At 48.0% G+C, this 12190-nt stretch overlaps 1 protein-coding gene across 1 annotated transcript; it reads left to right on the plus strand.

The window, feature by feature from the left end:
* Positions 1–770: 770 nt before the first annotated feature.
* Positions 771–3737, plus strand: NPBWR2 (neuropeptides B and W receptor 2). The gene is made up of 2 exons (XM_058036330.1): positions 771–830; positions 1343–3737. Exon 2 carries the CDS (start codon positions 1987–1989, stop codon positions 2983–2985), a length of 999 nt encoding a protein of 332 aa, XP_057892313.1. The 5' UTR covers positions 771–830; positions 1343–1986; the 3' UTR covers positions 2986–3737.
* The last annotated feature ends 8453 nt before the right edge of the window (positions 3738–12190 follow it).

Genomic DNA, 12190 nt, shown 5'->3' on the forward strand with positions numbered 1-12190 from the left:
GCAAAGTCAAACACACTTCTTGGCTACTGGCTCAGATCTATGAGCTGGCCCTCCTGGTTAAATGCACTCAGCCAGGCAGGGCAGTGATGGATTCCTGTGTTTTCCCTTGCTTTGTCTCGAAACAAAGCTCAGGCAATACTTAAAAGACTGAAGGAGAATCAAAAGACTCTTGATTTCCTTTTTCTTTTTTTTCTTTAGGGACATGCTGGTAAAGTGATCTTACATTGTTGCTCTGTAACCTGGGGTGCATTTCCGACAAGCTTCACGGGACTCCTGCACCTCCTGATGCGCATCTGAAGGATTTCACTGGATCTCCAAAGCCGGATCAGAGACCCAGCTGGAGAAACTCAGCCAAACTCCCCCAGAGCAGCCGAAAACAGCACGGATCTGGCAAGGTACATCTGTTTATTTGTTTATTTTGCACGTTGTAATGTAGCTCACCCTCCTCCTGCTCCCTTTGTTAAAACCAGCCACTGTTCCCTATTGAAGCAGTTTAACCCCCTGCTTCCCATCCTTTCATCCCTCACTCAGCCAGTCCTGGGTGCTGCCTGTGTCCCTCCACATCTCCCTCATTCCTGAAGGAAACGTCCACCGTATTTACTATTTCAATAACCCTGCAGAGAGAAAACCCTTGTTTCCCCCCTTCCCCGATCCGAGCAAGTGCTAATTGGCCAGACACACAACACGCACACACAGAAGCATCGTGTTGATCTGATTGCAAATCCCGGTACGTCAGCAGCCCAGAGACCCTCCTCCAGCTCGGATCGGAGGGAAGAGGCTCACCAGTGCGAGCAGCAGGTGCTGGAGGAGGCAGAGGAGCCGCTTCCCAGGTAAGGGACGCTTCACTCCCCATCCCCAGCGCCGGCAGTCCCGCTCACTTTATTGCCGTGCGACAACAAAAGGCAGAAGAAGTGAGGCACTTCTCTCTGCAGAGCCCGGGACCGATTGCCAAACCTTTGATCTTCACGGTGGGGGGGTAGGGGTCGGGTTTTTGTTCATTCCCTGTGGAGGAATTCTTGGAAGTATGGGTCAGGCAATAGTGATGGATGTGGTGACTGCTACAGGTGGGATGATTCCTGCTGTGTCTCTAAAGTGGATTTGCTTTCAGGGTACTTTTCTCTCTCTTCCCCGATTAATCCTGAACTTCTGAGATGTACAGGTTTGTCTGTCCGTCTGTGCCAAATTTGGGGTGCTGCCAGTTGTTTGTACTGGGGATAGTTTTCAGAGTGAGTTCATAACCCACCCTTGCTTAAAGGTGTACTTTGATTGCAGGGTAATCCCCTTTAACCGTTACTTTCAGAAATACTCCCTGAACTATTTTTTCCCCTCCTTCTTTTGCTAGGGGACCCTGGGAGTGGGGAGTAGCAGTGTCAGAAACTTCTTCGTTGTTTGTGAAATCCCAGCCCATGAAGAGCCTGAACTCCGACACAAAGGCAGGCGCTAATTAACCACTGAAACGCTTCTGCTCCAGCACGGAAAGCAAGTGCTGTGCCAGAGAAACTGCAGCCATCCCTCCGGTCCTCCAACGGCTGTGAACAGCCAGCCAGGCACGAAATTCCCCCTTCTGCCTCCTTGTTCCTGTCAGCCCCAAAAGAACTCTCACTGCAGACAGCTGAACAGGAGCCGCTCAACTCCCCCAGCCAAGAAAAGCCAAAGCTCACTGGGAATGCTCTCAGAAAGAAGAGTTCCTTGATTTATTTAGAAAGTCATTATTCTCTTGTTTTCTTGGTTCATGGAGACTTATGTCTTCCAAACATTTTTTTCTCCCATCATCACTTCAAAATCTAACTTCTCCAACAGGGGGGAGAGGTAAGTTAGGTGGTCCAAGAAGCCTCACAACTCACCTTTGAAAATAAGCTGCATCTAAATGAGGTAACAGCTGCTTCTCACAGGAGGGGGAAAATATCCCAACCAAACAAAAAGCCTCTCACTTCTGGGCTAGTGAGGCTTTCAGTGGTATCTGAGGGTGGTCTGTGATCAATAGGCATGGGAAACATCTCCTTTTGGGATGATCTGAACAGCTCCTGCAGCAACGCAGGCAACAGCTGCTACCTGGAAAACAGCATGAGGTTCAACTTCACCCTCCAAGAGCAGGCAGCTGATTTCTATGTTGTCCTGCCTGTGATCTACTCTGTGATCTGTGCTGTGGGGCTCACGGGCAACACTGCTGTCATCTATGTGATCCTCAAGGCCCCCAAGATGAAGACTGTGACCAACATGTTCATCCTGAACCTCGCTATCGCTGATGACTTGTTCACCCTTGTCTTGCCCATCAATATTGCAGAGCACCTCCTCCGCTACTGGCCCTTCGGAGAAATCCTCTGCAAGGTCATCTTGTCCATAGACCACTACAATATCTTCTCCAGCATTTATTTCCTGACAGTGATGAGCATAGACAGGTACCTGGTGGTACTGGCTACGGTCAGGTCCAAGAGGATGCCCCACCGCACGTACCGAGCAGCCAGGATTGTCAGCCTGTGCATCTGGATCCTGGTCACCATCATAGTCCTCCCTTTCATCATCTTTGCCAATGTCTACACTGACGACCTGGAGATCAAGAGCTGTGGTCTCAATTTCCCCAAGCCTGAGAGGTTTTGGTTCAAAGCCAGCAGGATCTACACCCTCATCCTTGGCTTTGCCATTCCAGTATCCACCATCTGCATCCTGTACACCATGATGCTCTACAAGCTGAGGAACATGCACCTGAACTCCAATGCCAGAGCCCTGGACAAAGCCAAGAAGAAAGTCACCATCATGGTCTTCATAGTCCTGGCTGTGTTCCTCTTCTGTTGGACCCCCTTCCACCTGGCCACCATCGTGGCTTTGACCACTGACTTACCCCAGACCTCCATGGTCATTGGGATATCCTACTTCATCACCAGCCTAAGCTATGCCAATTCATGCTTGAATCCTTTCTTGTACGCTTTCCTGGATGACAGTTTTCGGAAAAGTTTCCGGAAGCTGCTGGAATGCAGAACTTCTTGAACAGGGGATCGGGGCTGGCAGGTCCCTGCCCTTCCAGGGTTTTTCAGGAGAAACTTTGCAGACTGGAGGAGTGGCCAATGAATGCACAACGTCCTTTCTTTGGTTTACATGTAATGTGCGGTCTGTTTGTAACCCTCGTCAGCAACAGGGTTTGTCCTGCCCACTTGCGACTCTTGTATTTCCCCTCTTTGCTCCCACCAACTTGCATTTTTAGACCCTGATTTTAATTTCACCCTCTGAATTATTAAGGACAGAACATTTCCTTTTCAGGGGTGTACTTCTGCCACAGAGTGGTCCTTTATTGCCATCTGCTGTACAGCACGGACAGGCTGGAGACCAATTTCCAGAGGAGTGCAAAGCTCAGTTCTTTATCACTGAGTTATTAGGGAGGATTGTTTAATGGAGCAGAGCTAATGAGCACTTTCAATGAAACATCTGTAAGACAGAGGATGAGTATTTGGAAGAGAAAAGAAACTATTTTCAATGTTCATGTATGTTCCTGTGTGTTACGGCTTTCTTTTGATTTTGAAGGATTGTCCATCTTCCACCCCACCACAAATTTCCTCTTTTCTGACTCGTTAAATTTAGACCAAAAGGAAGACTTGAGTCTCAAAAATAGTGCCAAACAGCACACCATACAAATACTATAACAACTGTGAGAACTTGTGTTAGAAATCATTTTGAACTAGTTGTTCCTGTTAAGTGTCAAATACATATTTATTTAAGAGTGAGTAATGAAATAAACCTCATGGGGGAATAAAGAGACTGGTCCTTCTTTCACAAGAGAAAATTTATGCTACTTGTGCCATATCTTTGCTATATATATTACATTTTGCCTATTATAAAATAAACACAGCAGGTTTGTAACAAAATTAAGGTGGTTTGTAAGCCATAAGAAAAACTCTAGTGAGCACTGCAGATATGAAGTTTCTTCTTTCACAGATAAACAGTCAAAATACTTGAACAAAAGGACTTGACTGGAAGAGCCTGGGAATCAGAAACTCCATATTGAAAGCTTGGAAAACTCATTCTCACACCCTTTAGTCCTGTGAAGTTTGTATGTTACTGCTTTTAGGAAGGCTGTCGTAACTAAATTTTTCTTTCAAGCTTTCCCCCGACCCCAGGCACCAAGCTTGGCTCTTACCTGTCCAAATTCCCCCAGGAAAATGCAGGACAGGGAATGCTAAAGGAAAGGAGACTGCAGTTCTCAGCTTAAATGGGTTCTCAGAGCAGTGGGTGGGTGTGGGTGGAGACCCCAGGTGAGACTGCGCGGGGCAATTCAGTGCCCTGAGCACCCCAACACCCGAACTGACAACCCTCAATACCTCGGGATGGCAACTTCATTTATGGCTAACTAAAAACAGATGTGTGGATGCAAGATCGCTCTGTTGCCTTCTCCATATTAGAGGTGCTAGCTGTGGTAGAACAATGAAGGAGAGCTCATTCTTCCAGGCAAACCTTCCCCAGGAATTTTGCTTTAGCATGGTTGCCACCTGCTGGCAATGGGTTTCCCGGGTGGAAAAACCTCTCTGTGTGAGAAAACTGACTCAAATTATGTCACCTCTCACACAAGCTGCCCAATCAGATGAAGCATCGCTGTTCATTGGCATTGGGGCTCTAGGAAAGGCAATATATTTTATTAAGTAGAAAACTACTGTAATTTTTTGCATGGAAAGGAGCTTTTCAGTGTGAGTTAACCACTTCAGACATGACAATGATATAGCTGGAGTTTTTTCCATTAAATGGAAAAAATGATATGATAGTCACAGTCACAGCATGGCTTAAGCAGAGTTAAATTTCCCAGCACTGTGTCCACTCGGGTTTGAATGTCTCTGAGGATGGAGATGCTACAGTGGACAACCTGTTCCTGTATTTCACCACTTTCACAGTGAGTTTCCTTCCTGTGATTTAATTGAATATTCCATGTTTCAGTTCGTGTCTCCTATCACTGGATATCACTGAGGAGAGTCTGGTTCCCTTCTCTCTGAACCCTCCACGGGCATTTCCAGACGTTTCTTGCATCCCCTGCCCCTTCCCTTTCTGAGCACGGGCAGCCCCATCTCAGCATCTCCCTATGGCAGCATCCTGCTGCATCCACGATTTTCTCCATGGCAAACACCTGACACGAGCCTTGGCCGCTCCTGCGGGTGCCAGGCTCCCGGGGGAGAAGGATTTGGGCTGTCCAGGTCCCCTCCCGAGCGCAGGGGAGGCTGCAGCTCCCGCGGAGCCCCGGTGCGGTTCAGCCCGGCGGCACTAAGCGGCACTCGCTGCTTTCAGCTCGGCATCGCTGCATCCCCCCCATCGCAGCATCTTCAGCCTCACACACAGCCTGGCACTCTGCTCCTGAGGGGAAACAGCACATTCGGGGTTCCTGTGCCTGGGCAGACCCTCGGAGCGCAGCAGCAGAAGCCAGGCTGTCCTTCGGCTCCTTCTGGGAGAGCAGAAAACACCTCCAGGGAGATGCTTGCCCTCTCCCGGCACAACATTTCCCCAGGGAAACGCCGCACGCCAGCTCGTTCCTTTGAGTTTCCTCCCACTGCTGGGGCTGGCTTGTCACACAGCCCACGTCGGCTGCATCCTGAACACTGGAAGCAGGAAAACAAACCCCATTAGAGATTCACAAATAGATGCACAAATCCCCTCCTAAAGCAAGCACGCCGTCTGGGGTCTGCAGGGAGGCTGAATTAGGAACCCAGGGTTTCCTCCTCCTCCTAACCCCTTCCCAGCCATACACAAAGTCAGCTCAGCCTCAAAGCCGGGTGGATTTCCTTCTGGAACAGTGTGTGCTGATTAATGGGTGCAAAGGTGCGAGGCAGCCACCGGGAATTAGGGCTTATATTCCCATTTTTAGGAATTAGGGTTCATATTCCCATTTTTAGGAATTAGGGCTCATATTCCCACCACAGGCTTTCCATGCAGGCATCTCAGCTAGGGTGGGGGATCGGAAGCAGTTGTTGCTTTTTAAATCTTCGTGCTGCAGCAATATTGGCTCTTTGGATCAATTGTCCTCATCCAAGCCGTGCTGCAGCTTGTTCTCCCGGGAAGCTCCAGTCCCCTGGGTCTTACACAGTCTCACACTGCCTCCCTAAGGCTGGTCACGATTTTTGGGTGAGAAAAGAAATAATACCCCACTGAGAGTTGGAGGCCTGGCTTCTCAGGAGCATTTTGATGTGAGAAAAATATGAAAATAAAAATTAAACATGGATAAGCAAAAAGTTGGACTGTGAAAGATGAGAAGCAGAAGGGTATCCAGAAGATGGTGTTCAAATCAAGCCAAGAAAGAGAATTTGTCCCTTCCCTGTACAGCCTGACACCTGTAGCACTCACCTCGTTTCCTTGGGACTGCTGGGAGCCCCTGGGTGCTGATGAGCCACTGATGGTCCCACCACAAACCCAAGGAAATGGTGACCCACTGGCTGTACTGCCAATTTTGGGAGAAACAAGCCCAGTTTGGTGCCTTCAGAGGGTCTCAGCACATCAAGGTTTGACATCCCCACCTGCTGCTGGGACTTCCCAGGCTGTATTCCTCTCCCAGTGAGTCAGGAGCTCACCTGAGGATCCTCTGTGGGCTGTGGGACATGGCCTTGGCAGCTCCCTGTCCATGCCCAGGGCAGAGTGTGTGGGTCTTGTCTCATCCACAGCACCACTGCTGCTGAGGCTGTGCCTGGAGGCAGTTTTGGGGTGATAAACTTGTTCTATGGCAGCTCTGAGGCCTCCAGAGGAGCTCCAGGCTTGTCATCATGAAGTGACAGGATGAGAGGAAATGGCCTCAAGTTGTGCCAGGGGAGGTTTGATTAGATATTAGAAATATTTTTTAGAATTTTTTTTTTTTGATTTTTTAGATATTTAGAGGTTTGATTAGATTATTAGCAATATTTTTTTCACCAAAATGGTGGTCAAGCCCTGGAAAAGGCTTCCCAGGGCAGTGGTGGGGTCACCATCCCTGGAAGTGTTCAAAAAACCTGTGTGTGTGACATTTCATTTAGTTTAGTGGTGAATGTGCTGGTGTGGCTAGTGTGTGATAGCTGGACTCGTTGAGCTTCTCTAAACTTAATTATTCTATGATATCAGGGATCCTCCAAAATAATCTTTCCAAAGAAACACCTGTTGAAAAGCCCCATTTCCCTCCCTCCCCCTCCTTTTGACTGGAAGCGAGGAAGAGGAGTTAATTTAAAGGCAAAGGCCAAAAATAGGGACTGTAAATATTGCCATGAGTCCTTGTTGGCATTTGTGTTTGGTAAGTGAAGACGCAGAGAGAAGGATCAAAGCTGCCTGAATGGCTTTTAATTACAAGCCTTGATTGTTCTATTTTCTCTCAGAAAAATACTGCAATTATCTAACAAAGCTCTTCAAGTGGAATTAGACACTAGCCCCAAGCTTCAAGGGCTGTTCAGTGGCTATTTTCTCTTTAAAAAATAAAGTAAATTTGATGTGTAGATAAAAACCAGGCGCTCTATTGACTTCCTACAGCCAAATTTGGTGCTTCCTGGGTAAACAGATGATGGGAAGCTTTCCCCAAGAGGAAGTCAACAACCTGGGGTGCACCAAAGGCTGGTGTCACTGCTAAAGCCCCCACAACAATTTTCCCTTTGGGGGTAAAATAAGCTATAGTTTGGCAGCAAGACCTTTGTCCTCATTTTCAGTTTTCCTGAGATGTTTTCTTTCTCTTTCACCAGGACTTCTGCATATCTCCATCATCTCCCCTCGCTCCAATGCTTCTGCACAGCTCATGCCAGAAGTGTGGGAGTTTCCTCTTTGGGAGGAAACCTTGGGAGTTTCTAAGGTCCAAAAGCATCCTCTGTACAAGACTCAATAAACCAGCTGGATAAGGAAATCAGAGAAATAAGGATTCTGTTTCATAAACTTAACCCTCAAATGAGATTGGAGACTGGTAATTAACAAAGTCAGATTTCAACACAATGAAAAATCTCCCCTGAGACCCAGCCTGCTGCTGCTCAGCATTGATGGAAATCCTACAGATGTAATTAAATTTCCTTTATCTATGTGATGGGTTCAGCAGGATCCTTCATGCTGTGGCCACACCCAGCTGAGCTCCTTCCTCCACGCTGACCAGGAGCTGGGGTGTGAGGCTGATGGACACCATTTCATGATGGATGGGGCAGGTCAGAGCCCCCAGCTCACAGAATTGCAGAATCACAGACTCACAGAATCATGGAATCACAGAACTACAGACTCACAGACTCACAGAATCATGGAATCACAGAATCACAGAGTCACGGAATCACAGAATCGTGGAATCATAGATTCACAGAATCACTGAATCACAGAAATACTGAATCACAGAAACACAAAATCATGGAATCACAGAATCACAGAATCATGGAATCACGGAACTACAGACTCACAGACTGACAGAATCATGGAATCACAGAATCACAGAGTCACGGAATCACAGAATTGCGGAATCATAGATTCACAGAATCACTGAATCACAGAATCACTGAATCACAGAAACACAAAATCATGGAATCACAGAATCACAGAATCACAGAATCACGGAATCATGGAATCATAGACTCACAGAATCACAGAATCATAGATTCACAGATTCACAGACTCACAGACTCATGGAATCACGGAATCACAGAATCAATCACAGAATCACTGAATCACAGAAGTACAGAATCACAACTCACAGACTCACAGACTCAGAGAATTACAGAATGGTTTGGGTTGCAAGGGACCTTAAAGATCATCCAGTTCCAACTCCCTGCCATGGGCAGGGACACCTTCCACTAACCAGGATTCTCAGAGCCCCATCCAGCCTGGTCTTGAGCTCATCCTCCACAATTCCTGGGGGACGGCCCCAGGCAGAAGGGCTCGGTGGCATTGCTGACACTCACCAGATGATGAAGCGGTTTTCCAGCCTAGCACATGCAAATAAAACCCCGGTGCAGATGCCAAAGCAAACCACAGGGAGAGCCCTGGTGGCTTTCCATTGCCACCCCCCAGTCACCTCTGGGATGCAGGGACAAGGATAAACACCAGCACCAGGGGCTCGGCTCCTTTTCTGCCCCTTTGTGCTGGGTCCCTGGAGGCAGGTGATTATCTCCAGAAACTTTAATGTCATGAAGGTTGGATAGATGACATTTAAGGTCCCTTCCAGCACAATCCATCCTGTGATTCTATGATTTCCCCTGGGGTTAAACAAAGCAAGAGCAGTGCAAGGCTGAGATCAGAGAAACTCCAAAATATGTGAGCAAATGACCTGTGCATGTGGAGAAGTTGCTATTAATGACTAACATTGAGCAAACATTAAATAGCCAAATCGCAATATGGGGTTTGTTTCACACAGAGGAAATCAACCTGAAAAGCCATTAATCTTAATTTCATGTTGACTACAGAGCTTCTGTTTTTATTCCTCGTCACTGAATGAAATCAGCATGACATGAGCTGTTCTTGGAGCATTCACTGCACATGCCAGGCTGGAAACACACAGAGAAACTGATGTTTATTGAATGGACAGAGCTCTGCCTGGGCTCCTCTCTGTGGCCAGGAAAATGGTGATCTAATGCAGCCAAAAGCAGCCTACGGGAAGATGCTGATTCTTTCAGTGGTTTCCTTGGAAAAATCAAGTTTCCTGCTTGGTTTCTTGAAGGTTCATTCTTCATTTCACTACACTGAAAATGTGCTGTTTGGCAGTGCTGGTGGTGCTGCAGGCTCCAGCCCTTCCTGCCTGGCTTCAGGCCCAGAGGGGAGGGAAAGAGCCATGCTCTCCCTGACCACTGCTGGCAGCAGGAGCCTCCATCAGCACTGGAGCTACATCCTCCCTCAGAAATAACACAGACTGCAGGAAAAACCCCTTTTGCTGCAAGAGTGGGCTGGTTGAACAGGATATGATTTCCTCTCAAAGGCCCTTGCAGCAGTTCAGCCACAGGAAAAGCAAATTTCCGAGAAACCTGATTATGCCAAGGGGTTGGAACTAAATGATCTTTGGAGTCCCTTCCAACCCAAACCATTCTAGGACTGTGAGATTCAGTGAATCTCAACATGGGAGGTGTTGTACTGTGGGGTGAAGGTGATCCCAGCTGGGGAAGGATATTATTGTGCACTTTCTAACCCAAGGGCAGTTCAGGGGGTGCTGAAGCACAAAACCTAAGATGGGAGAAGGGGCTATCTGTGTCCCCCAGCACTGTGGAGAGCTGGCATCACTCCTTCCCTGCAGCCAGACAGGATCTTTGCACTGAGGGAGAGAGAGCAAAGTCAATTTACATGGTTCAGTAGCATCATCGTTGCCAAGATACAAAACCATGTTGCTCTATTTATTGATTATTTCACTCTGTCATGCAATCTATCCAGGCTTCAGAGTGCTGAAAGCAGGAACAAAGGGAGTTTGTGAGCCATGGCCCTCTTTGATTTAACAGCACCCAATCTAATAGCAATCCCTTTGCTTGGAAAAATCCTAAAACTCCCCCTTTCAAAAGGAGCTGTGACCTTGGTACTTCTGCTACCACATTTTGAGCAAGGGTGTCACAAATCCCCAGTCTAAAGAGACAACAGGGCAAGTGCATGCAGCCACTGTGGGCCACTCAAAATAGGCAGGCAGCAGCTCAGACAAGACAAGAAGGGATCCAAAAAAACCCTGTGCCAAACATCCATCAACATCACACGGCACATGCTCTACTTTCTTTAGTCCATCTCTGTTCCTCAGCAGTGCCAGGTCTTTTGGCTTCAGGGCTGCTCTTCCCACCTTCCATTTCCTAGAACCACAGAATCATAGATTGGTTTGGCTGGGACAGAACCTTAAAGGATGTTTCATTCCAACCCCCTGCCATGGGCAGGAACACCTTCCACTAGACCAGGTTTTTTTCAATCTGGCCTTGAGCATTTCCAGGGATGGAGCAGCCACAGCTTCTCTGAGCAACCTGTGCCAGTGCCTCACCACCCTCACAGGGGAGAATTTCTTCCCAATATCCAATCTAACCTGACCTCTGGCAGGCTGAAGCCATTGCCCTTTGTCCTGTCACTCCAGATCCTTGTCCAAAGCCCCTCTCCAGCCCTCTGGAGCCCCTTTAGGCACTGGAAGGGGCTCTGAGGTCTCCCAGAGCCTTCTCCAGGCTGAACACCCCCTGCTCTGTCAGCCTGTCTCTGCAGCTGAGATGCTCCTTTTGTGATTTTTTAGCCCTTTTTGTGATTTTTGTGGCTTCCTCTGGACTTGGTCCAACAGGTTCCCCTTGTCCCCTTCTCTCCCTTCTTCAGCCTCTTCACAAGCAGTCCTCACTGCAGAGATGGGACAACTTTCCCTCCTACATCTGTTGATGGAGGATTCTGCTCTCCATCCCTCCCATCTCAGCTCCATGGTTCTCCTCAGCAGAGGAGAAGGTTGGTGGGCAAGATCTGGTCCTTCAGACTGCCCTGGGCAGGGGTTGGGGGGTGAAAATCAGGGGTGGGAATAACCAGCTGATTCTGCAAAGTCACAGCAGTGAGCTCTGCTGCCCCAGAGATGCACAGGCCATGAGTGCACACTCAGGGCTGCAGCCTGGGATGTGTCCGAAGGAGATTTCTCCTGTTGAAGGAAGGAGAAATTTGCTTTTGCATAAACAGCCACAAAAATAGCTGAGGGGAAGCACAGCAAAATGAGTGGGAAAGCAAGCTGGAGTTTTTTTCTGGCAGAGGCTGCTTTGCTGCCAGTCTGAGTCTCTCTTTTGAGCAGATATCAAATGCTGCACCCACACCAGCTGCTGCTGGAGATCCTTCTCATTTAAAAAAAGGACCTCTAACTATGGAGAGTGGCCACCTTCCTATAAAGCATTGCAGGCATCCTTCTCTGGACAGACATTGATATTCCAGAGTATCCAGAGGGAGACTGGAGCCCAATGACAGCTTTTTAAATAGTTAACAAACCTCCCTGGAGAGAAAAAAAAAAAAAAAAAAGGACAAGATAGTTTCAAAAAAGAAAGACATATTTACAGTCTAACTTCTCAAGAAAAACTTGTGAAAACAGACGTGGCAACTGCTCAGCCTCAGGCAGAGTCTTCACCAGGGCAAGTCTGGAGCTTTGGAGCAGAGGCACCACAAGGGTCCCACACAGCTTTGTTCTTTCTGCACTTGGGGTTTCTCCCACCTGCTGAACTGTCCCCAGCCCTGGGGACAATTTAGAGCAGGGGAAAGGCTTTGTGGCTGCTGTAGCTGTGGGTTTGGGGAGAGGGATTTCAGCTGAATTCTCACCCAAAACAAACAATCC

Source organism: Melospiza georgiana, chromosome 17 (genome assembly GCF_028018845.1).
Source record: "Melospiza georgiana isolate bMelGeo1 chromosome 17, bMelGeo1.pri, whole genome shotgun sequence".
In the NCBI taxonomy this organism is placed as follows: Eukaryota; Metazoa; Chordata; class Aves; order Passeriformes; family Passerellidae; genus Melospiza; species Melospiza georgiana.

Bases quoted from the DNA above. Each gene is read 5' to 3' on its own strand.
- NPBWR2 (XM_058036330.1), top strand. From the start codon at position 1,987: ATGGGAAACATCTCCTTTTGGGATGATCTGAACAGCTCCTGCAGCAAC.